A 27,309-nucleotide genomic window follows, 5' to 3' on the forward strand; every position below is an offset into this window, starting at 1 on the left:
TCATTCAGTAGAGTTGTGAAGAAATTTGGCTTTTAGAGGAAACTATTTGAACAACAACAACAACAACAACAAAAAAAAAAACAAACAAAAAAAATCAAACAAAAACTTAAGAGGGTGAAGGGAGAGAAAGTTGTATTTGCACCAAAAGTTCCATGTGAAGAAGCGTGGTTGGGGGATATTAATTGGACAATCCAGGGAGAAGCCACTAAAGAGGGGCTCAGGTGGCCTCAAGGAAAACACTTATTATAGCTGAGAACAGAGAAGGAGGCCAGGCAAAATGGACTGGACCTCCTAAGGGGGCAACATGCTGGCTTGAACTGATACACAAAACCAGAAATTGACATAGAAACCAGATCTAAGTAGAAACACATATTAAGTTAAACCAGGTAATGTAAATTACCTCATTTTTACACATTCTCCTCCTTAAATTTTCCACATCTCCAAGATACATACAAATGCTAATAAAATGGTACAGATATAATAAATTATGATTACACAGACTGTAGAAAAGATTTAATAGATGAAAATGTAATTCTTGAGAAAAATAGGATAGGGATTTTGATCCTAGATACATACAATCTTTCGAGAAACAGGTTAAGTAAAGGGCAATTGCTAAGATACCCTCCCTTTGGGTTTTGTCATAGGTCCCATTTCATCTCAGACAGTCATCTATAAAAGAAGAATATCTTACAATTGGGGCTTTTAAAATAGTAGAAATCCTAACATTCCTGTCAAAGGGCTCTGTAACGCTTCCTGCTTCCAAAACCATTTCCATATCACTCTCTTCTAATGGCATGATTCATATTCATGTCAACTTGAAAAAGCATGGAAGCTGAAGTAAGGTAAAAACAAATGAATGTTGTGGATAATCAGCTGAAATCCATCACACCTGAGGGTCCGTTTCTATTATGCTTGGGCTGTGCAGTCTACTTGGGAAAGGCTGAGTGGGAGTGGCAGGTCTCGATATTTGTTCTAGTAGCCACAAAGCAACACTGGCTTTCAAAAAGCACAATCTGCCATTCACTTAAGTCTGGTTTGCCAGCAAGCCCAAGGATGGACTCCCCACTAGTACCATCAGGCTCAGGGAATTTGGCTAGCACCAGGCACCTCAGACTTCTGCCAGCTAATTGGCTTTGGGGAAGCCGCTGACCTACTCTCCACTGAGTGGCTTTTGTGAACCTGGAACCTAGCCTGCTTCTCATCATTGATCAACCTTGGCCAAGCCAGCTGGCTTGTTCCTTTGCAGACAGCTTGCCTTAGGGAAGCTGGTTGGTGGCGCCTCAACCTACTAAGCGAGAAAGAGAGAGAGAGAGACAGAGAGAGAGAGAGAGAGAGAGGATGAAGTACAGAGCAGTCTCTCAACTCAGTGTCAGTGGAGGGGGACTTAGAGATCAACAAAATCATGCCTAAAATCTGATTTATTAATAGGTGGAGTAGAACTGTGCGTAGCCTTAACCAAAAAGGTAACTAACAATTTAGGAATGGGGCCCAAATGAAATAAAACCATGAAGCACTTCATTAAACGGGTCTTATTCAAATGTATACCTAAATGCCTTTAGTTACATTTAAGCACAATGTCATCATCATCGATGTCACGTTGATGTTATGTATGCATTGGTGACAAGGAACAAAAATCTGTTGTTTGGAGGCTGATGGAAAAAAAATTCCACATTAAACAGAGTCCTATATGGCTCTGGCCACCCCTTACCACTTACCGGGCTAGACTTCCAGGGCCTGAGCAAATGTTCAAGCAGGTTTCCCCTGCTTGGGGCAAAATCCAATTTTTTATAATCCAAAAAGAATAAAAATGTGTAACATATTAGATAAATGCTGGCTTCTGATTTCAAGTTCACAAATGGAAATGACAAATGGGGACAATCAAATAAGTGATTAACTTTAAATAGTATCCCTCCTAAATCAGCTGGAAGAAAACAAAAAGAACTGTTTTTTAGGATTGCAGTCTTTCTGTCCTCTCTAACACAAATGCAGGGAGCACAGATTTATTCAGCTGAAATAATTTGCAGTGCTGCAAATGGTTAGTTCACATCAAAGATGCCATCTACTTTATTTCTAATGTAATTGTGATTTTAAAATATATGCATAAATATAAAATTGTTTTGGAGAACCAGGCATGCAAGGATATGAGACTATGTGATAGTCTCCTATGAGCCACATGGATTATATGCAGACTCATGGACAAATCTTTAAAACATTAGAACTTCAATTTTCCCCATTTATATAATAGATGAGGTTATAATACTCCAGTGGCACACTACGGCCATATTCTCAAAACAACTGAGGCAATATGGTGCACAAAGTCAGTGGATCAAATTCATTCCTCTCTGCAAAAGCACAACTCGTAAGAAACGTGGTTCTGGAGTTCATTTGCTAAAAACTGAGCCAGAGACTAAAGCTATGCTACAAGGCAAAATTTTTCTCTATGTTCCAATTTGGATTTAAATAAGATGTCATACACTGACAAAAACACAGGCCTCTAAATAGAGTTCCCAGGAATTGAACAGCTTCGGTATTACTGATGTTTATTCACATAGTTTATAACTGCTAAGTTCTTCCAAAGTTTATGTTGAGATGTCAGGATTCTCAGAGTGGGAAGTCACTGTAAAAGACAGTCCAGTCTAATCCTCACATCATACTTGAACTTGTTCCCTATGACATCTCTCACAGTGCTGGGAAACTTACTGCCTTCCAACACAGTTCATTCTATTTCTGGACATTAAGCGAAGAATTCAAAGCACTGAAGTGAGCCCTAGTTCAAAAGGGGGAAGGGTTACTCAAGTCATCTTTTAAGAGCTCAGTATTTCATACATCTTTTAAGAGCTCAGTATCTCATACCCACAGCCTCTGAAGAATCCCAAGCTAAATATATACATGAATATTCCTAAAGTTCCCAAAGAATAGCTACATTAAACAAATACACAGCAGAAGCAGTAGAATCAAAATATCTGCTACAGAATCTGGGCTCCTTCATACACGATGAGAACATCGGAAGGTAACACAGTCTCTCGAAGCTTCCCTTTCCTCTGTGAAATGGGGAAATACTTACCACTGGGGCCATTGTAAAGATTAACAACAACAACAACAAAAACCCCAACTGAAGCACCTAGCACACAGCCTGATGTATATTCAGCTCTCAAAAATCTACATTATTAGTCTTACCTTCAAAATCTTTACTATCCATTTGGAGACTGACTATTCAAGTTTCATATCAACAAAATGTGAAAAAAAAATCACCATCTAGTAATGCAGTATCTGTACATAAAATAACTTTTTGTTGTATCTTAAGTACATTCCCAAATGGCTTAATGTCAAGATGAAGCTCACAAAGAAGGTGCTCTTCCCTATTGCTTACATTATAACTTGGGAGTTTTGTTTAATACTCTGCATTAATGAGAGAGCTTCTTAGGATAATATTACAACAGAGAGTGCAAGAAATACCAGTGAGGTCAATGCAGTTCTATTAACTGTCATCTAACACAGAAATATTTTCCTTGAATACCATTAAAGCTTTCTCCTTTTCTTTGTTCTGCTTTTTGAAGGCAGTAGGAGCCCAAATTTCCCTACCAATAATTTGTGTTTTCGACTTGGCAGCATAATGATATTAGACTTGAAGAAAAAAAAAATCACCTTGGCAATGTCTTCTTCGGAGGTTTTTACAAAAGATATTTTGTTAGGATAAATTATACTAAGTAGGCTCTTTAACTAAGCAAAAACAAATCCACTTGTAACTAAACGACCTGAGTAACTTTATATTTTTTAAAGAGAACCTACCTGGAAAACACTCTTTAAATGAACATTTTATTAAAATGGAAAGTATGAAACAGAAGGGTAATTAGACAAGTTGCTCTTTGCTACTCCTGCTGATAGGATAAACTCAGAAGACTCTCCGAGTTCCCACTGCCATATATAAATCAAGACTCAAGCTGTGGTTGCAGCAAAACAGTTCTGGGATAATTTTTCTTTATATCTTGGGGGTTCGGGCCAACTGATTGGAGAGATGTAATGCAGTTAAATGAATAAATGTATAATATGCACTCTCTCATATATGTGTGTATATGTAGACATGCGCAAATTGCCTTCTCTAAACTAAAAAGGTGGAAACAGAAAATATGCCCCACGGATTGCATTGAGATCACTCAGGCTAAACAGAGCATCTGAACAACAAATCCCCTAATGTAAAAGAGGATCCCCATACTCCTACCATTTCTTCCACTCAAGGATTTCCTAAACATTACGTCAGTGCTAATTAATCTGAGTCAGAACAAAAGAAGAAGACCTTTCATTTTATAGACTGGCAATTCTTGATGGATTTAAAATGATTCGTCAAGGTAAAGGATTTAAGCTGGGCAAAAATGGTACGACCCTTCAGAGATACAGTGTCCTCAACCTTGCCGTTTGACCTTCACAACTCCTGATGCACTTTGCCTTCTCTAAGTCACCATCAGTCCAATACTCTAGCCTGCTCAGTTATCCCATGAAGACTTTTCCTGGATAATCTCCATCATTATCTCACTTCAGCAGTCCCATCAAACTTTAGGTGAGAAGCCTGGATTCCTCAGAACAGAATCGTAAGGAAAAGTCACCTCCTAAAGAATGTCACTTATTTATATGCCTTAAGCTCAAACCCCTTGTTAGACTCATAGACCCTGCTGGTTATTGGGATCTCCAGGACTTTTTTCCGTTTTCTCCACCCCCTACTCAAATAAGTAGTTCAGGTCACTGTTGGCCTACCAACAGGTGCAGGCAATCAACCCAAGTGTGGAGCAGGAAAGACCCCTTATTTGGCCAAGGCTGCAACACAGCTTGGCAAAGATACAGGGTGGTCCTGGGCATATGACATACTTGGCTTTTAATCCCATTCCCACTTTGTCTGCAGTGGGACTGTGGGGAAGTCACTAAAACTCCCTGATCTTGGGTTCCTTATCTGACTAATGAGAATCTGACATCCAGGTCCCCACTTTTCTAAACTGGGTGGGGCCTTAGCATGATAATTAAATCTCAATATCCTGTATTCTATCACTACAAATGGTGACTTATTCCAAATGCCATTTCTCAACCTCTGATTTTACTTTATCTGGAACATGGGCATGCACAATTCTACTATATTGCTTACACTGCCTATCTGGGATCTGCATACTGTGTGTATTTTCTAGACTATTACAAAGTGGGGAAAATATGCATACATAACATTGAGCACCTCTGAAATTAAAAGATACTTTATGTTTTTTGTCTTTTCTTTTTTTTTTTTTTTTCTGGGACAGTTTGCATTCTGTCACCCAGGCTGGAGTGCAGTGGCATGATGATCTTTGCTCATTGCAACTTCCCCATCCCAGGCTCAAGTGATCCTCCCACCTTGGCCTCCGGAGTAGCTGATACTACAGGTGTACGCCACCACACCTTGCTAATTTTTTATTTTTTATTTTTACTTTTGGTAGAGACAAGGGTTTCATCACATTGCCCAGGCTGGTCTCAAACTCCTGAGCTCAAGCAACCCTCCCACCTCAGCCTCCCAAAGTTCTGGGATTACAGGTATGAGCCACTGCTCCTGGCTGAAAGATATTTTAAAGAGATCAAATCAAGTATGAAAATCAAATATGAGTATCAATAAAAGATGTAACTATCTGATTTGTTTTGCTTGTTTTAAAAAACTTATTGTTTCCTCCAGAGGAAATATTTAGAAGGCATTTAAATTATATAAGCTTGCTGTTCTCCTTTCCTACTGCTGTCAATATTTTTATTTAAAAAGTAACAATAAGACTTCAAATAAAATCTGACTGGTAGCAGTCACAGAAATCTGTGTTGAGATTTCAGATGCTCATAGAAATAAAACCATATTGACTGCACTTCAATATATTGACAAGAGTTGGGAGGAAATGTGAGGAAATATAGGGCAAAAGTTTTCACACACAGGCAAAAATACACAATCAATACTTCAGTTCCTACGTATTTAAATACCTATTAATTGTTCTACTGTGCCTTCAACTTTCACGTCTGTTAACTTTGAAAAAAAAATGATATATTTCTTGCTCCTCTAGGAAAACAAAAAGCATCAGAAGAATTTTCAGTTAAGACAAAATTCACAAACAGCACAAATCACTATCCATATTTCTCAAACCAGAGCTCCTATTGTAGTTCCAACTTCATTGATATGGTAATCATCATCATCATCATCATCATCATCATCATTATGATAAGTCTCTTGGTGTCATATACTGGTATGTTTATGTAGGCATTATGCCATTTTTAATATATATATATATATATACACACAAATATATATATATGTGTGTGTGTGTGTGTGTGTGTGTGTGTGTATAAAATTTCAGATAAGAAGGAATAAGAAAGAATACAGTCTAACTTGTCCCCTGAAGATGCAGAAGTAGAGACTCTCAGAGATGAATGGACTTGCTTCAAATCACATCACAGTATTAGGTAGTTGAGACATCGGAATTAAAAGCTAAACCACAGGCCCAGGTACAGTGGCTCATGCCTGTAATCCACTCTTTGGGAGGTCAAGACTGGAGGATCACTTGAGGCCAGGTGTTTGAGAACAGCCTGAGCAACATAGTGAGATGCCATTTCTGGAAAAAAAAAAAGAAAGAAAGAAAAGCATGGTGGCATGTGTCTGTAGTCCTACCTACTCAGGAAGCTGAGACAAGAGGATCACTTCAGCCCAGGAGGTCAAGTCTGCAGTGAGCCAAGATCATGCCACTGCACTCCAGCCTAAAGGACAAAGCCAGACCCCTTCTCAAAAACAAACAAAAAAAAAAGAAAAAGAAAAAGAAAAAAAACTAAAATGTGGGGGGAGAAGCCCACAAAAATGTACCTATGCAGTTAATGGGATTCTTACAATTCTCCTTGCACATCTTAAAATGCGCGCCACTTGTTCCATTTTCTTTGGTGGAACATTAGCTTTCTCCTCCTCCTCTGCCTTCTCTTCTTCCTCCTCTTCCTTTTGCTTCAAGACAAAGGAGTAAGTTCTCCCTTTTGAAGCTACAGCAATAATTGTAAAGCTTTCTTCACCTTGACTGTTGTTAGTGAAAACCTCTGCTTGGGTTAAAGCCCCTTTTCCCTTTTTATACTGTTGTCTCTCTTCACTTGACCTAAGGTCACACATTAAAGACTAAATTTCGTCATGAAATTTCTGAGCAAATTTTCACGTATTGATGTGCTTCTATAAAAAGTTTGGAAAGCACCCCTAAGGCCATTGACATTGCCAAAGGATAACAAATTACCTAACCTTGGATTGGTCTAGCAAGCCAAGCTCAAAGTGTCTCCTGCTAAGGATGTACTAGACCCTGTATCTACGTTAAATCAATTGGTTTTCACAAAAACCTCATAAAGTAAGTTCCAGCTTCAATCTCATAATTATAAATAAATAGGCTGAAGCAAGTGAGTCTTAGAGAAGTTCTTTAACTTGCTCCAAGTCTGAGAGGTGGTAGAACCAGGGCTTGAATCTATGAGCCACCTGACCCTGAAGCTTGACCCTTATTACTGTCTCTGCCCACAGTAGCTCATGTTGGCGGCATCCTTACACTAGGCAACGTAGTATGCTAAGTGCTCAACCTGCAATATCTCATCGGTGATTTATAACACTTTGCAAATACTATTGGCAGTGCCATCATTTTACAGCAAAATAGGGCTGGTGGGGGTGGCCTATGCTTGTAATCCCAGCACTTTGGGAGGCCAAGGTGGGAGGATTGCTAGAGCCCAGGATTTCAAGACCAGCCTGGGTAATACGGTGAAACTCTGTCTATAAACAAATAAAAATAAAAATAATATACAGATGACAAAATAAGAGATTAGAAAAGTCAAGCAACATTTTTTAAGGCAAAGGAAAAAGCACACTTTTTGGCATGAAATAACAAAACTGGCCCTCTAAGTTGCCTCGATTCATTTACACTTTGACATGCATGCTGGCCTGGCTAAAGAATATGTACATGAATATGAGTCTTTTGCTCACTTGCAAGAGTAAAAGAAAAATATTTGAATTGCTAAGGTGAGAACCATCATGCCAATAAACATCAAAACACTCTTAATCCTTTGATCAGTGAATTCTATACCTAAATAAAATAATTATTGCTTTCATAAAATGTCTCTGTTTACTACCGACAGAGAGCAAACTGAGCTAGTATGTCCTGCAATAGCCTTTAAATAACCAAGGAGAGATCAAAATAAAAATAAATCTTGACCAGATTTATAGGTGCGCCTTGATTAGTTCTTGTTATTTTCCTTCAAATAAGCAACACCTGAAAAAAATGAAAAGGGAATGTTGAGACCAGATATCATGTAATAGATGGGCTTTGTCTGACATACAGTATGGCATAATGCCGAAAAAATAATGCTGGCCCATCATTCGTGACACTTACCAGCTAAGTGGAGCAGAGAGAAAGACAAAGCGGATTTTTCAGGATGCGGAACGGGGTCACCACTTGGATTTCAACAAATTATCACTTGTTTTACTGAACTTCTCAAAGTTTTGTGTTAGTGTAGCATTTTGTCGCTTTCTCTAAGACAACAGGTTTTTCTTTTGCTTCAACTGGTAACATTTTTTTGAAAAATTCTACCATTAAAATCAAATGTAGTTTATTCAAGTATAATTCCATTGCTTGCTAATGAGAAAGTATGTCTTTTAAGAATTTTAATTATGTACAATGTGATGAAACTGGAATTATTTACCTACTCAGCCATCTCTTTCTCCTTCGCACTCCCACTAACACTCAGATCTTCTCAAAGTGAGATGCCATAATTAATAGAAATGCCAGTCAATAAAGCTAAGGATTTTTCTTTTTAAAACATTTTAATTCTCATTTTTCTGTAAACTATCTTTTTAATGAAAACTTCATTTCCTTCAAGCAACACTTTATTTACGATGGATTTGGCTAGTTGAATAAAAATACCTGTTAAAGGAGAGAAAGTTCCCTTCGAAGCTGTTGAAATCTGATTTCATTTCAGATTCTAGAACTAATGTTGTTTTTTGTTTAAATAGATTTTGTCTGTCAATTTCCAGACCTGCTGTGCCATCAGCTTGTATGGACTGCTGTGGTCAACACGGGGGTTGTAGCAGCAAATTTTATTATGGACTGGTAATTGAATTGAACAGGTTTACATTTGAATAGATTTACTACATCATGATCTCTGACATACTGCATGGGACTGAAATCCCTCTCCATCCATAAAGATACATTTAAGACAGTATCATTCTCTCTAGGCTTAGAAAGCAAGTCTTGAGCCAAGGAGATGGCCAAACATAATTGTGCATTTATATGCAGGGTACAATGCAATATTTCACTGGATTTTTTAAGTATAAAAGAAAAAGAATATTACATTTTTACTCATAACCATCCCATTCTTTTGATTTGGTGGTTGCAGGGAGGTGGGGGGTGGGGTTAAAGAACAGATATTCTGCCATCAAAGTGGGCATTAAGAAGTAAAGGAAAATAAATTATTATTTGAGTATATCAGCAACAGCAGCAGTTCCCTAGAAAACAGATACTTGCTTGATAACAGCAACTGAAGAGGTGTGAATCATAGATAAGCACTGTTCCATTCACTTTTACCAACAGTGTTTAATTAAACACAGTTCACACCTCTTCATTCACTCTTAACACCCTTCAGGACTGTTCCTGCTAGAATTCACAATGGAAAAAATATTTAAGGAAAAATATCTTTTATTCTTCCTCCTTAAACCTGGAAAAGCAAATAGTTGTATAAATTATAGTAGTAAGTCAAACTAATACAAAATATTATGTATTCCTAGATTTGGAGAAGTGACTCCATGTGACTGAGTTTTTCAAAATAAAACCTAAATCTAGATCAATACAAAGTGTTCATTGTTATATTAATTTTAGAACTTTTTAAAAAATGGATTCGCTTTTGAAAAATAATGATTTCTTAACTTTCAAGGATTTGAAATCACTCTTAATTAAGCCTTTTTGAATGAGCATAAGTTAGGGTTGAGTCTCTACAACGAAACTAAGTGGCAACATAACTATAATTAAGGCCAGAAATTGACTGTCAATCACCGATCATTAACTTTCAGAAATATGTTTTGTTTGTTACTCTGCCATAGGGTTTAAGGCAATGGTAGCTTACGTTCCACTTCACGAACGTAAGCTACCACCAACATCCTGACTAAAAGAAAAACTCTTTGTCATGTGAGTTGGGTGGCTGTTGTCTTAATTATATGTTTTCCTTTATCAAAAGTGTCCTTCTGGCAATTGCACATAAGTTTTCTCTAGCAAGAACCACCTTATCTGTCTTTTTCACTGTTGTATCACTGGAGCCTGGAATAGTGTCTGACACAGGGGAAGACCTTGATACATATTCAGCAAATGGATTATAAATGTAAAACATGTTAACTCTGAAAAATCCTAACAGGACCAAAGGCTATACTGTAAAACGTTCCCCCATCCTCATTTTCATTCACCAATGTGACACTCTCACTAATCTTTAGGTATCCTTCCTTCCTTCCACTTTTCCATGTATACACATATGTATATCCAAAACAGTGTGTATCCACTATCTATCATCCATTCTCCTTTCCATCTCTCTCTATATATACATATATATGTATACACACACATACTCTCATACACACACACACACACACACGCACACATAATGAATCATACTATTTACTATTAGAAAACTTGTTCTTATAGATATATATTTACTTGGTAATGTATCTTAGTCATCTTTTCATAAACCTTTATTATAACATTATTCACTTCTTTGTTTTTAGCTCTTTCTCAAGGAAAGAACAAAGCTGAAGACTAGAAGAATTTGAGAGGGTCTTCTCTGTTCCTATTTGACAAGTAAAAGGCAGAGAAACATGATGTGAATTTCAGATATCCAAACATAATTTGATCTACTCATCTTCCTATAACATTGTTCACAGTAAAAATCTTGAAAGAACAAACCAGGAAAAATTATGACACTAGGTGATGGCACACACTCATTGACACTCTGGTTCACTCTTGGTGAATTAACATGTGAGCCTATTTGGATTTAAAAGTTAAAAAATAGGGGATCTCCAGTAAGAACAAAATATACTAATAGGACAAGCCCCAGAAACAAAGCATAGTTCTATGATGTAACGGAAGTCATACATTTAAATATTTAATGAATCTAATTTTCCACCAAACATTAATTACCACTTTTTCATTGTGTTACTTTATAAAACTGTGTTTATTACAAACTCTGGTGGATGTTCTGAAGAAAAGGAAACAGAACATTCTAAATGCAGTATGTAAAATGCATATTTACAAAAACACACAAGTACAGCAATGCATAAAAGAACAAAAACCAAATGGTAGGCCTCACAAAGCAAAGAAAACTCTTTATCCATCTCCAAGCTAAAAAGTGAGTTTCAGTAGAAATGCTGAAATATACAAATATTTCGGACCTTTGACATGTGTGGAATAGCTGAGTGGCATCTAGAATTGATGGGTTCAGTTCCTGGCTCCACCAATTGTAAACTGTGTGAGCTTAAGCAATTTGTTTAGCACAGAATACATGTCACTATTACTATTTTATGCTTGTTGTTCTTATCCCCCACTGGAAACAAATAGCAATTTTAATATCATATTTCAAGCTCTTAGTAATAGAAAATAAAGCCTAAAAGGTTGGAAAATAATAAAGAGTGCTTTAAACTCAAGATTAATTTAAAAAAAGAAAAGAAAAGAAAAAAAACTCTCTGCAAACCTAGTAATAAGAAGAAAACCAAAAAGTCAATGACAGTAGCCTCTTGGTTTGTCTTCGTCTCCTTTGCCTTCTGCAATGTGTAAAGAAGGAAGAAGCACAACAGTTAAGCACAGCTGGTGTGTTCAGCTGTGCATAAGATTCTCCTACCTTGTCCCTTCCTGTTGATGTCAGGCAGTTCGCCATAAGGTATCAGAAAGTCCAGGTGTAAAGAAGGAATATTCTGCCATCAGAGTCAGGGTACTTACTGTTACCTCATCTTTTTCTGGTTTCTCTAGAATTGGTGGAATTTGTTGCCTCCCAACCACACACCAAAATCTAAAGCTCAGGGGCACCAGCAAAGAGACTTACCTTCTTTCAGCATGCCCACTTTTAAACACTTCATGAAGCGGCAAGCCTGGCAGGATTTACGTCTGCGCTTTGTGATTTCACATTCATTCGTGGCAGGGCAGCTGTATTCTATATTGCCTAAAACACAAGTTTGAAAAAAAGTTGTCAGATGTGCAAGATCCAGGAAACATTAGCATCCCAAAGGCAATGTCAACTCTATTATTCTTACTCCCTCACCCCAAAAAATGTCACGAGACTCAAGAGAAATGTCAGAAACGTCATCACACTGGATGCTCTGCTATAATCAAGAACACACATCATGAAGCGCTTCAAAAGACGAATTTTAAAATTAGCCTTCAGAACACTATGCTGGGTTCACCCATGCAAAGTAAGAGTCTTCCAGAATCTTGCGATCCAAAAGAAATTTCAAAATAGATTATGTTCATGAAACACAAATATCAAAACCAGAGTCTTGGATTGTCAATCCTGGATTTATTTTGGTTCCTAATACTTTGGTGCATTAGGCTTATTGTCTTTCCGACATTGAACAAGGTAAACTTCACTCTGGAATGACATGTAAACTAATCTGGGATGTTAGAGTAAGCTCCTAAAGGGCAGGGACAGAAATTACACAGCTGTTGCTACAGCACTTACCAGAGCCTTACAACACAACTCTGTGCTTGGTAAATGCTTACTGATAATGGTGATGATAAGGAAGATGATGGTCATCATCATTATCATCATAATCATGAGGTTTGTTACATAATTTTCATAATTAATTCCAAACACTGAAGTTCCCTGATGTTAGAACGAAGAATAAACTGCTATGAAATTGTATTTTTAATATGAGACTGTATCATTTATGGTAGTACCTACATACTTAGAACAATACCTATGAAACCAGCAGAAGATCCAAACTAAATTCTTTTTCAATTAGTACCAATGACAGCGTGTGGGACGTGCTCTGGGGCTGTCTACAGCTTTATAAAGAAGCTGCCTTTAAAATAAAGCCTTTCTCCCCTATCAGCTCTGTCACATACTGCTTGAAGGTCTTTCCTTACTTCCTAACCCTTTCCCCTTGTGATTAAGTGCATTAGTATCTTAATGAAAATGCATTCTGTTTATTGCCCTCTTGGGAAGGGGGAGGTCATCACACCAAATGCATAAATTGTCATCAGAGACGGTCCGAGCATAATTGCAATTTTGCTGCTCCGTGTTTGCAATACTCAGGGTCCGTCCAAGTCCCCTGAAACATGCGCAGTTTCTAGTAATTAGCATAGAGTCTGCCTGGGACCACAGCATTGATGAAATATTTCAGAGTTAATCACACTTTGTAAACACTGATTTATATTGACTACCTTTCTCCAGACTGATGTCTCCTCATTAAATATCACATTAGTGGATTGCAGGATAGTACAAAGACTCAACTACTCAGCAACTGCTAATTCAACAGGAAGTAATACCTAACCACATATAACTACTGAAAATGGTTAAGTATGCATGACTTGAAAAAAAAAAACGCATTATAATTTGAGATAGGCTATCAACATTGCCTATATTAGCATTCTAATTCAGGGCATTTATAACAATAAAAGCAACTACTTTTTAACAGGAGGTTAAATAATAAGAGTAATATTAATTGCATCAACAGAAGTATATACCATTACCTTCCTTGAAGATATTACTGATGCTATACTCTTAGAAAACCAAGGATAAGTCAAAGAAATCAGGGTGGCTGGGTCACAGCTAAGAATAAAAGGATTTATTATCTGAACTTTAGATGAACCACTCTTCAGAGTTTCTTTAACCATCCTTGAATACTTATGTTGTATCAAAAGAGTGTTGCTTTTAATTTTCTAAGGGTTAATTAGTATTCCATGACTAGAACCTTCCATCCTGTACAGCTCCCCCTATACTTACTCAAAAAGAAACAGGCCTTTGCTGTCTTAAGAAGGACTGAACAGTGACTGGTTAAAAGGATCAAAAAGAAAGAAAAAAAAAAAGTTTGCCAAACAGCATTCCTTTCCTTTCTTTCTGCCTGAAAAGTCAGTATGAAGTAACACTTTGTTCGCTTCCCTTATCAAGGCATGAGTGCTAGCCCTGCATACCTTTAACCCAGTGCTAAAAGCTTCTACCAGGATGAGCCACTGCCACAAACGTAATCACCATTCTTTGAAAACCTGTTCCACTTCCTCTTTGAACACCGTATCCTCATCCTTCACATCAACATACTTCTGGCAAGAATGCGCATCAGGCATGTGTGAGCTCACACCTGGACTATGGGAGTTATCTCCTCCCTGGGCTTTTCGCCTCCATCCTGACCCACTCTAATCCACGTGGCTGCTTTGATCATGTCATCACGCTAAGTTTTAAAAATCAATAGATCTCTTTGCCCTCCTGAATGAAATACAAACTATAAGGCTTACAAACAAGGTCCTCTCTCTGTCTTTCATCTACTTTTCCAGAAATATTGCTATTATTACCTGACATGAACTTTTTGAGGAAGCCAATTTGATTTATTCATTTTTTGCTAAGTATCCTTCAGATTTTCCTCTGAGAATTATCTACCTTTGTCACTTTTTCTTTTTACAATTATTTCCAAGTCTCCTGTTCAATTCCAACTCTACTCGAATCTTTCACGAGAACTTCTCCGACTATCCCAGCAGAAAATGATTTCTTGGTTTTCATATCTTTTTGGGTACTCTCATCATACCAAGACAGACCATATTTTGTTATACTTTTCATACACATATTACCCATTGGATGGTAAGACACTAGGGGGCAATGAACATTTCTTATGCAGTATAAAAACCATCCAGGCCGGGCAGGTGGCTGTAATCCCAACACTTTGGGAGGCTGAGGAAGGCAGATCACTTGAGGTCAGGAGTTCAAGACCAGCCTGGCCAACATGGCAAAAGCCCATCTCTACAAAGAATATAGAAAAATAAGCCAGGAGTGGTGGTGTGCACCTGTAATCCCAGCCTCTTGGGAGGCTGAGGTGAGAGAATTGCTTGAACCCAGAAGGCAGAAGGTACATGAGCCCCGATCATGCCACTACACTCTAGCCTGGGCAAGAGAGAAAGGCTCCATCTCTCTCCCCTCCCCAGTAAAATAATATACTTAAAATAACAGAATTCTCTTATCTCAGGGTCATTATTATGAACATGAATTATGGTGCTCTAATACAGTGTCACAGGATCAAGTGAGCTGCCTGTCCACTAGGAAGCAATGTTAAAAACAGTAGGAAAACTATTTCACACATAATCACAAAAATAGAAAAAAGGACCAGGCGTGATGGCTCACACCTGTAATCCAGCACTTTGGGAGGCCAGGGAGGATGGATCACTTGAAGTCAGGAGTTCAAGACGAACCTGACTAACATAGTGAAACCCCATCTCTACTAAAAATACAAAATAGACGTGGTGGTGCACAACTATATTCCCAGCTATGTGGGAGGCTGACGCAGGAGAATTGCTTGAAACCAGAGGTTGCAGTGAGCCAAGATGGCACCATTACACTCCAGCCTGGGCAATAAGAGCAAAACTCTGTCTCAAAAAAAAAAAAAAAGGAATTCTAGTTCATATTTTGATATCGTGAATAGTACCTTTGATAAAAATGGGAAAAGGCGTGGCAAAAGGGGAAATACTATGCAAAACAAACCACAAAACCTTCTGTGCAGTAAAGTGTGAATAAAAGAGGAAATCATAAAGGAAATTATAGTATATGGGAAATAAAAACCCATCCTGATATGTATAGGATAAGAATAAAAGAAAAATAAAATAATACAGATAGAATGTACCAAATGAATTATATAATTTTTATCTTACTATATAATTCCTATCAGTATTAACAAAATAAGTGCTCTCAGGATTGGAGCTACATTGGAGAAAATATTTAGGATTGGTTCAATAATAGTAGCTAGATCTATGAATGACTCATCTAAGAATAATTATGTAAAGATTTTTAAATCTCTTCAAAAGGCAGAAGGGAATCTGTCAAATAATGACACAAGACTTTTGGATCACATTAAAAGACTCTGGTCTCCTTTGTATCCGTCATATTCCATAATTCTTCAATGACAAAGGGAAAGGTAAAAGCAGGGGAGGTTTTCCTAGTGTCTTAGAATGAAATCTTGGAGTAGGACCTCTGCTTTATTCCTTTTGAATCCTCAGTGCTTATCAATGAGCCAGAAATTTTGTGTTATGGCTGGTTTGGGACAGAGAGAGATGGTTCCTGATACTAACGAGTCCACATAGAGGAAACAAGACGTGTAAACAAACAATACAGTTTAGTGGGTGCTGTCATGGTTCAGGATGCAGTACTGGCACGTACATGTATTCCCACAAACACAGGGATGATGCTTAGGAAGATCAGCAAGTTCTTCACATAGGAGCAAATGCCTGGACTATGCCATGAAAAATAAACTAGCGGCTACATTGGGGTAAAGGAATCTTCCCAGAGTTACAGCAAATACAACATGGATGTAAAAATTTACCCCGAATGGATGGAAAACACAGTGGTCCAGTGTCTTCACAAATGATATATTTTTAGCTGAAATGTATAGAAATTGTTTCTGATAAACTGGGCCTCTTTCACAGATATTTTCATTCAAAAAAGTTGCCTTGACACGTATGGATAATAACCTTGATTTCACTAAGTAACTCTGGTTTATATCTTGAAAAACAAGTCAACATCATTCTAATAATTTATTTGCTGGAGGAAAACCTCTCTAATTTCCAAGCCCTCCCATTGAGTTATTTAGTTCACTGTTGTTGGCGATGATGATCACCCACCCAACAAACTCTTTGATCCATGTTAGAGTCTACAGAGATTGTGCCCTTGAAAAACCTTCCCTGATGCTTTCTGTATTCAATAAAGAAAGCATTTTATCCTAAATATGTGCTGCCCCAAGCACCTGTGTAACAATGTTACATCTATTTTGGTAATGGTTCAAAGACATGATTCCCAGTAGACCATATGATCTCTATGGGGCACTTGTTTTCCTTCCATTCTCTAAAAGTGGAAACTAGACAAAAATATTTCCAATAACAACTATGGGCACCTGGAATGTGAAGACTGGATATTCATTCAGGAGGATGCAGAAGTTATTGTTCACAGCACAGAATTTTCATTTCAGACACGGAGTTTTCCTGGATTATAGGTTGCTATTTTCTGGGACACAGTTGTTAGATGGCACCGGGGACTGAATTGGGCAGCTACTGATGACACGACTAGAATTTTCCCAGTTTTGTCAATAGCTAGGGAAGTGCACTCTGAGGCAGAGGGAGCCAAATCAACATGGAAGCTCTGGGTTTTTAAACCAGGCTGACAAGAATGATAGAGCAATTTATAATATCTCCTGGCGGCTTTTCAGAAAGTCCCGGGCTCTGATTACTTATTTCAGAGTCTTTTGTACAATTAGTTTGCAGGCAATATAATTTTCTCACTTACTGCTTGATAGAATCTTGCAGCTAGCTGGCGGATAGAATAACAGGGTGTATGTAAAACTCCAGCCTGGAGTGCCAGGAGATAATTTGTATATTCCTCTCAGTCACTTAATGGACTTTTACAGTTTGTCAGTGAAAGGGCTGAATGATGCAAATTAGCATGGCATCTCAAAATAAAAATATATGTCAAATCTTTATTCCTGAATCACATCACTCCCACATGGTAATGATGCACTTGGATTTATGTAATTCCTAAGACTTGTCCTCTTTTTCATACATACAGACATCATAATTGTAAAGCCGATTTGAAAGCATCTGTATATTTCTCCCAATTGTTTTAATTTTATTAACAGAACCAAATGGCTTGCAATGACCCACAGGGCACTCCAAGTGAGGTTTATCCAATTGTTTTTTAACATTAAGTGATTTAAAAATAATGGGATTTGCCTCAGTACACAATTACAGAGCACTAAAAACATGCAGGCAATAATCTGTAGTTTTTTTTGTTTTAAATGCCCTAAAACAGAAACAAGAAAAAAAGAAAGAAAACTCTTTATTGCATATTAGTAAAGGTTTTTCAATTTTTACAGTAATCCAACTTTCCTTTTTTGCTTTGTTTTTCTTTCTTGTTTTCAATGCTTTGTTTCTAGCTACTCTCTGCTCATTTCCACCTGAAAGAGAAAAATCATACTACCTATAGCTGAGATTCGTATTAGAGAATAATAATTTATTATATATCTGTAGCTTTAACAAGTCATAATTACATCAATGCACACATAAGTTAAGGGAGCTATTTGTTCTTCAAAGAATGCATCCAAAGTTAGATTTCAACTAAGTTATGTAGGAACACTACACTTGATCTCAAGGGATTCTACCAATACTTTTTAGTGCTTCCTTTAGAGCTGCCACCAGAGCCACTTTACAAGCTATAAACAGGGGTTGGGAGGCACTATATTATACGTCATTTTCACCCAACCTTACTGCCCTTTTCATTTTGACATGAAACCAGATGATTTTTGTTCATTACTAAATTTTAAGTCTACCCTTAAAGGTCAATGACTTGCCATCACTGAAGCAATCGCGAGAATCCGTCTCAGGTTCTAAAAGAGAATTTTCAAAAATACTACAAGAAATGGGTAGTATCACTATACTGATGGGACCCCAGACCACCTGCCAGGTGAGGTTGTGGCATACTGAAGCAGAGGAAAGGAGGGTCACATCAGGTTAATAGTTAGACCTGGCTCTTACCAAAGCAATTTCATACACAGGAGTGTGCTTAAGTCTCATGATCTTTGCCTCTGTACTGTCTCTCTACCCTATAAAAAATGAGGTGGGGGACAGGAGAGTATAGACAAGGTCTTTTTCTAGTTGATTCTTTAGCATTCTCTAGGATTAAGTTCTGATAATCATAAGTGTAGTAAATAAGAGGCAGATAGCATAGTGGCGCAAATTGCTGCATTTTCGAGGTGAAACTCAAGCCTCACTCCCAAGTAGCAATGGGTGATGCTTTGCCTTTAAGGAAAAAAGATTGGTAGGATATCCACAAGCAGTCAGGCTTTTAAACCCTAAGCAATCTCTAGCCACTGGAGATCACACACTCTGGTTTCATCCTACCGTGTCTTTTGTTTGGGACAGTCACCAAGGCTGCTGTCTGTGCCAGTACAGACCACATCCGTGTGTAATATTTCTAACAATAAAATTTTATTCCTCCATGGTATTGAATGAAAAATGGGCCGGGCATGGTGGCTGACGCCTATAGTCCCAGCACTTTGGGAGACCGAGGCAGGTGGATCACGAGGTCAAGAGATCAAGACCATCCTGGTCAACATGGTGAAACCCCGTCTCTACTAAAAATACAAAAATTAGCTAGGCATGGTGGCGTGCACCTGTAGTCCCAGCTACTCGGGAGGGTGAGGCAGGAGAATTGCGTGAACTCAGGAGGCAGAGGTTGCGTTGAGCCGAGATCGAGCCACTGCACTCCAGCCTGAGTAATAAGAGCAAAACTCTGTCTCAAAAAAAAAAAAAAAAAAATGGTTAACATTTAAAAATGCTATAAAATGGAGGCAAATTAATTAGTCTTGACTTTGTTCCAGTTTAAAAAAAAACCAGATCTTCCCTCAGGTTCCCCTAAATTTGTATACATGGGCATTCCTTTATCTCTTTAGTTCTATAACTATCAACTAAACACTAGTCATCGTGTATGTTCATTTTAAGACAAAATTTTTGCATGCCCATTGTATGTCCATCTTTAGCATATTATTTTGCATATACTTGAGAAAAATATCTGAAGAGGAATGAGTGACAGGAGAGGAGGAGAAAAGAAAAAAAAAAAAAAAAAAGGCTAGGTATGTGGCTCACACCTGTATTCCCAGCACTTTGGAAGGCTGAGGTGGGTGGATCACCTGAGGCCATGAGTTTGAAACCAACCTAGCCAAATGGCGAAGCCCCATCTCTCCTAAAAATACAAAAGAAAAAAAAAAAAAAAGTAGCCAGGCATGCTGGTGCATGCCTGTAATCCCAGCTACTCGGGAGGCCAAGGAAGGAGAATCGCCTGAACCCAGGTGGTGGAGGTTGCAGTGAGCAGAGATTGTGCCATTGTACTCCAGACTGGCCGACAAAGCAAGACTCCATCTCAAAAAAGAAAAAAAAAGGAAGGGAAAGGAAGGGAAAGAGAAAGGAAAGAGAAGAAAAAGGAAAAGGGAAAGGGAGAAAGAAAATGCAAACCTAGGTTCAAATTCCAGCTCTGCCATTTTATTAGCTATGTGAACTTGAACTAGTTGCCTTTGTTACCCTGTTCGCTAAAGCACAAAAGCGGAATAATCATATCTGCTTTTAACTTTGTAAGAATTACATGAAACAAAGGTATTAAGATCATATACATATAGTTTTGGTCCCTTTTCTGAGGAAAATGGAGAGAAATGTGTTAAGATTCCGTGTATTATTATTTACCTCGAATCCTAAGACTTTAATCTGGAGTTTGCAAATATTACAAAATAAAACGACCTTTCTCAGGTTTATGCAAGGCTGTGAAAATGAATATGCCATTCACTCAGAAATGCTGAAAGATTTTGTCTTTGCAACACTTGTAGTGAGAGCATTTAGCTATGTTCTACAGATATTGAGAAGGAAGGAAGACAGTCATTCTTACAAGTACCAAAATGTCTGAGAAGTGAGTTTCTGAGGCATGAACCACATCTTGTGAACACTTCCTGTGTCTACCTTGGAGCACATACAGTGACTATTGCTGGGTGTGATCCGATGAGAATAGAGGGCAAAGGATTTGCAAAGCTCTTCAAAAATCTTCTCCCAGCCTCATCTCCTGCCACAGTCCAGGTCGACTTCTACCTCATCTCAAGCCCACCTTCTTCTCTGATACCCACATGGCATTACTTAAAATTCCTAGAAAGTAGCATTCTTTCCTGCTGCTCCTCTATATGTGCTGCTTCTATCATTTCTCCAGTGAGACTCTCCCAGGGCTCCCGAGACTGAGTTAGGGGTCCTTAGGGGAGTAACTAGTTCATCCTGCACTTACCTTTCAGGTGAGTCCTTCTCTTAGCACTTAACACACTTCATTATATGTGTCTGTGGAATTGCCCCCATCCTGTCCCAACTGCATATTCTTTGAGGGCAGGGTCTTACTCTCTTCAGAATCCTCTGTGTCCAAGAGACTGTCAGGGCAAGTCAATGACCCATAGAAAACACTCATTTGTCAACTCAATTTTTAGTGATTCTATTATTCATTCCCCCATTTTAGTGTTTAGCCCTAAATTATTCATTAAAAACTTAGAACGGAAGTGTTAGCCATCCACCAACAGTACATCAGATGGCATAAAGCAACACAGATTTATAGGATATTGGATTTCAAAGAGATTCTAAATTCCAGTTGCTTCAGCCCCCTTGTTTTATGTAGAAGACCATAGAAGGGGTAAAGATATAATGACTTATCCGTTATCACTAGAACCTATGATCACTCCACCCTCTTTACAAGAATATGGGCTAGTTAACTGCAGAAATGAGACAAAAATGAGACATTCCAACATCCAGTTCAATGGCCTTTAAATGCATCCATAGAAACTTAGATATCAATACCTAAGGACTGGATAATAACAAACACTAAGACTTACATGTAGTCTCTGATGTGCTTTACATTATGAACTCCCATTTTGTGATTAGAGATTTAAGGCAGAGAGAAAATAAGGTAACACACCCAGAATCATGTAGCTAACAAGCACTAGAGCCAGAATTTGAACGCAGGCAATCTGGATCCAAAGTCTGTGCTCTTAAATATGAGGCGATGCTGCCTAACTCTAATCTTTTAAAAGTAATTAACTGAATGTTGTTTAGAATAGAAATAAAAATGAAAATCCCATCTTCTGAAAAAGCACTTTGTGTAGCTATTGCTGTTGCTATTGTTGCCAGTCAGAAAGCAAATTTTGATGCCTGGCATAGGAGCCTGAGAGTGATAGGTTCAGGGTGGATGTTGGCATTGTCTTTTGCTGTGGTCAGACTCGTGGTGTGAGGGCAGCTGTGGGATAGGATAGGGTTGCTTTTAGAGAATGGAATCTCTCAACACCTCAAAAAGAAATCCCTCAATTCATCTCTGTACCAGTATGGTTGGTGGCCAGTTTAATTCCACAGAAACCAAACAGAGCATGTCACCAAAGCAACAGGTGTCAGGATATACACAATGCATTTTAACAATCCCAAAATAATGCTATTGTTCATGATGGAAAAAAGAAAAGAGTAATCCATAATCATGAGGGTGTGTCCTGAAATACATTTAAAAGGGACTGATAAGTGTATAATAAAAATACACTAGTGAAAATGATGGAGAAGATAAACTTCAGTCTCTTCCAAGGACTGAAGAAATTCAATGTTTTTAGTTCTGATATAACGATATCTTCTTGTAAAATGGCAACTGTTTTTTACAGTATAAAATGCATATCTTACATGATACGTACAGCCATTTCATCTTAGTTTTTAAGCTCTTACACAGATCACGTTACAGAAGTCCTTATAAAAGAGCTCAAAGATGACCACTGTCACAAGAAACATATAATATCTGAACTGACCATAATCTCCAAATTTGCTGTGCTCTATATCCAACATCAATTTTATATGTTCTTCTTCTACCTATCAATTTTAAACAACCTTGGTGCAAGTCTGCTTATCTGTCTTTCAAAACATGCAACAACAACAAAAGGTTCAGTAATAAAATATTATTGGAAAAGAAAACAATGTTAATACACCTAATGCATTCACTATCTTTGGATAGAAAAAGTTTCAATATGTACATTCTATGGTACATTTGACTTTTGCAGATTGGCACAAGTCTATATGACCAGTTAGTGGCATTTGGATGATACCCTATATGATAAAAGCAGTTGATTCTTAAATAGGAATTTTACTTCTTGGGATTTCCTTCTACATTAAACAAGTATAACCTTTCCTAATACCATCCCTAAATGCTTCTGTTCTTGAATGCTATCGATGTGCCCGAGTTTGTCAGAAAAGAAAAAATGGAATTAGAGTTTTAAGATCAAGTTCATATATTCAACAAATATCAGCATCCTCTAAAATGAATACTGATTTGGGGAACTCCTTGACATAAGTAATGGTCATTGATCTGTGAGTAAACTGTAGGAGGCAGTATAACATACAGATTCTGAGCTAACGTACTGGAGTCAAATTGGGCTGCCTCATTCTACCATTTTCCTGGTGCCTTTGGAACAGCTCTTAAATTTGAAGTTACTTTTATGAATGACATGCGGATGGGTACAGTAATTGATACGTTATGGGACTGCTATTAACATTAAGTAAGATCATGTATTTAAGATGCTTAGCAGAGTTCTGAACAGGAAGCAAGCATTGATTATAATATTAGCAATAATTACAGCATCATTAGTATACTCAGGAAAGGAATGCAGGAGAAAGAGCTAAGAGGGACTCAAGAACTGCTGGGGCGCTGGTTCCCAGCACAGAAGTGAGGAAGTGCTAGCCAGAGAACTTCTTCTGGCCTTGTGCTTGTTGGCCAAAAGACAAAGAACTGATGTCTGAGTCAAAAGGCGCTTTGTGAGAAGCAAAAGCAAATGACAAACCAACCAAAAGACGACGCCGTGGACCCAGTCATGAAAGAAGGTAATACATTCAAAAAACAGTAATTATCTCAAGGGTCAGGGAACTTAGGACTGCTGGCTGGACTGAGAGAAAGACAAGGAAAACCCAGAAAACAACGAAAGCTCCTGGCATGTAAAGACCGTACCCGAAGTTTAAAATAAAATTTGAATACCTGAAGTGTCTGCTATGTTAGGGATTTCAGATAAGTGCCTCGCATCTCCTTAGGAAGAGTAAGAAAGAGCGGTATAGAGGAAACTTAGCAGGGAGAGTGGGGTGGGGGGGTTCCTGTTTGATAATTGTCCAAGGGACACAGGGTAAAAATGCCTCCTCCGTTTTGGGATGCTTGTTTAACTCTAACTCTTCCACAGAGGAGCAGGGGTTTGATTGGCAGGCTTTTTCTGAAAGGCCCAGATTGTATGTATTTTTGTCTTTGCAGGTCATGCAGTCTCTGCTGTGACTCCGTAACTCAGCTGCTGTAGCACAAAAGCAGCCGCAGACTATACTAGAATAGGTGTGGCTGTGTTCCAATAAAACTTTCTTTAGCAAAATGGGTTTGGCCTGCAGGCCTTCGTTTAGCCATCTCTTGTCTAAACCATATGGACAAAAGGCTGCAAGGACAAAAATACTGTCTATTATCCATTATTTCCTTTCTTGCTCATGACTCTGTAAGGTAGTTTTTCCCAAGTTAGGTACAGAAACTTCTTTTTTTTGAGACATAGTCTCGCTCTGTCGCCCAGGCTGGAGTGCAGTGGCACAATTTCGGCTCACTGCAACCTCCACCTCCTGGGTTCACAAGCGATTCTCCTTCCTCAGCCTCCTGAGTAGCTGGGACTACTGGTGTGCACCACCATGCCCAGCTAATTTTTGTATTTTTAGTAGAGACAGGGTTTCACCATATTGATCAGATTGGTCTTAAAGTCCTGACCTCGTGATCCGCCCACCTTGGCCTCCAAAGTGCTGGGATTACAGGCATGAGCCAACATGCCTGGCCTAGGTACGGAAACTTTTTAAAGAAATCTTAGTAAATTGATAACTGAAAAGAACAAATGGAAGAATGAGTTTGAGAACTTTTGCTTTAAGTACAACAAAATTCAAAATTGTTCTCCATATAAAACATAGTTGAAAGCTCTGGGGCACAGCGAGGTTTTTCCAAAAGCAGGAGGCACTTTAGGAGAGCGAGGATGCTCTGGAGGCAAAAGTGGGGGGAAAAGGTGCACTCAGGGGCAACACATTGGGCTACATTCCTTCCTTTGAAGAATTCTGTGCTTATCTCTGATCGTCCTCAAATGGAAACTGTAAATAGTACACACTAAAGAGAAAATGGATATCAGAATGCAGATTCGGGAAACATATTCGGATTCACTCTCAAGGTGCATTCAGATTTTCAGCTCTACATTCTAAATTAACAAAGATGTCCTTGAACTAAACCATCTCTAAGTAATACTCTTTCTAGTATTACTCAGAGATGCCCTTAAAAAAGTATATGAAAATCAGGGTTATTCTTCTTTTAAGTCTGCTCAAATCGAGATAAAATAAGATTTAATTCCAAAGAAGATACCAACTTTTTGTTAAAAATAAAGATTAAAAAAATACTTTTGTCCTTCTATCATTCATCAAAAAAAAAAAAAAAAAAAAGAGCCAAACAACAACAAGAAGAAGGGATTGATTCTGAGCTGCCTTCTGGCATGGTCACAAAGTTTATGCAAAGGGATAATTATTCTCACATCAAAACAGGAGAGAAATAAGCCTCTTTCTTCCTAAAATCAAGAGTTAAAAAATACATAAGTGTCATCAGTGGAGATAGATTCCTAGGATCAGTCTAAAACTAACAAACAAAAATTGGGTGGAGAAATGAATGTTAGCTGATAAAAATCCAGAGAACTGACACAGAAAACAGAGACGGTGGTGATACTGAAGAGTTGTGCTCTCAAGCTTCACATTTAAGGAATGTCTAAAAGTGAATTACAAAACATTTAGGTATTTTTAAAACTTAGTTCTGTCTCCTTTATAAAAACCTTGAATATCGTCTAATCATACCATTTGGAATATTCTTAATTCTTCATTTTTATTTTAATAATGTCAATAATTTTGCCCATGGATTAAAACTCTGTCAAGAAAAATACAATCTAAAATAATTCAGTCTTTTAAAAGCTTTAAAAATATACAAGGCAGTGTAATGAGGGGGTTAGGAGGACAGGCTCTGGGTTCAAGATTTCACCAGTTATTCTTTGGGCAATTACTTCTCTGGGCCTCAATTTCCACATCTATAAAAGGATATAATACAATAATGATATGATTGCCTACTTCACTGGGATGATTAAAGAAATAAGATAATTAACATAAAGCAGACAGAACTATGTGTGACATTTTGTAAAATCAAATATATTCATTATTATAAATTAAACTAATATATTCATTATTACTATTAATATTACTATACATGAACAAATTCTTCCTCTAAAGGCATTGCATTACACTGAGGAATCTTAAAACAACCACATACATTATACATATATGTAATTACTTATGCATAAGTCTAAGATGATCAAAGATATACAGATGTTTGGTATGTATATATAAAATCTTTCAAAAATATTTAAACAATCACCTCCTACCCATTAGGATGGTCACTAATGAATTAAAAAAAAAAAATAAGCACTGAAATTCAGAATATGGAGAAATTAGAACTCTTGTGTTCTGCTGGTGGTAATATAAAATGGTACTGCCACGCTAGAAAATAGTATGGGTATTCCTCTAAGAATTATAAACAGAATTACCATATGATCAAGTAATCTCACTTCCTGGCGTGTATATATATCCAAAAGAATTAAAAATAATTTCTCAAACAAGTATTTGTACATACACCCATGTTCACTGCAGTATTATTTACAATAGCCAAGAGATGGAAGCAACCAAAATGTCAGCTGAGAGAGAAATGCACAAAGAAAATGTCATATATCCGTACAGTGGAATATAGTAGTCCTCTCTTATTTGCAATTTCACTTTCAGCAGTTTCAATTACCTAAGGTACAGTACAGTAAAATGTTTTGAGAGAGAGAGACCACGTTCACATAACTTTTAGTACTGTATATTGTTATAATTGTCCTATTTATTTTTGTTAATCTTTTACTGGGCCTAATCTATAAATTAAAGTTTACCATGGACATGTATATATAGAAAAAAAAAAAAAAAACTAGTCTGCATAGGGTTCAATACTATCCACGGTTTCAGGTATCCACTGGAGGTCTTGGTACACATCCCTTGCAGATAATGGGGGACTCTTGCATTATTCAGTTTTTAAAAAGAAATCCTGTCATGCACAACATGAATGAACTTTGATGATATTACGCTAAGTGAAACAAGCCAGTCACAAAAAGACAAATACTGCATGATTCCTCTTATATGAGATATCTAGAGCAGCCAAACTCATAGAAACAGAAAGTAGAATGGTGGCCACCAGGGACTGGGGGTAGGGAGGAATGAGGAGTGGTTTCATGAGTGCAGAGTTTCAGTCTGCCATGACAAAAATGTTCTCAAGAGCTATAGGACAACCATGTTAACTATAGTTAACACTAGTGTACTATATATTAAAAAATGATTAAGATGGCAAATTTTATGTTTTTTTACCAAAATCATTTTTTAAGTTTAAGTGTCATTTCTTTTAAATAAAAACATATTAGCTTTCTTTTTTTTT

At 37.6% G+C, this 27,309-nt stretch overlaps 1 protein-coding gene across 12 annotated transcripts in view; it reads right to left on the minus strand.

Annotated features, from left to right (window-relative positions):
- ESRRG (estrogen related receptor gamma) overlaps nucleotides 1-27,309 on the minus strand; it is a 580,561-nt gene that overhangs the window by 126,573 nt on the left and 426,679 nt on the right. For 11 of the 12 annotated variants that reach the window (XM_037737699.1, XM_017526299.2, XM_017526296.2 and 8 more), the window contains one exon: nucleotides 12,073-12,189. The exons of the other annotated variant lie outside the window; for it this stretch is intronic. In XM_037737699.1, coding sequence (XP_037593627.1) covers nucleotides 12,073-12,189 — 117 coding nt within the window. The remainder of the gene's footprint in view (nucleotides 1-12,072; nucleotides 12,190-27,309) is intronic. 12 annotated transcript variants of the gene reach the window in all.

Source organism: Cebus imitator, unplaced genomic scaffold, assembly GCF_001604975.1.
Source record: "Cebus imitator isolate Cc_AM_T3 unplaced genomic scaffold, Cebus_imitator-1.0 Scaffold42, whole genome shotgun sequence".
NCBI classification, from domain to species: Eukaryota; Metazoa; Chordata; class Mammalia; order Primates; family Cebidae; genus Cebus; species Cebus imitator.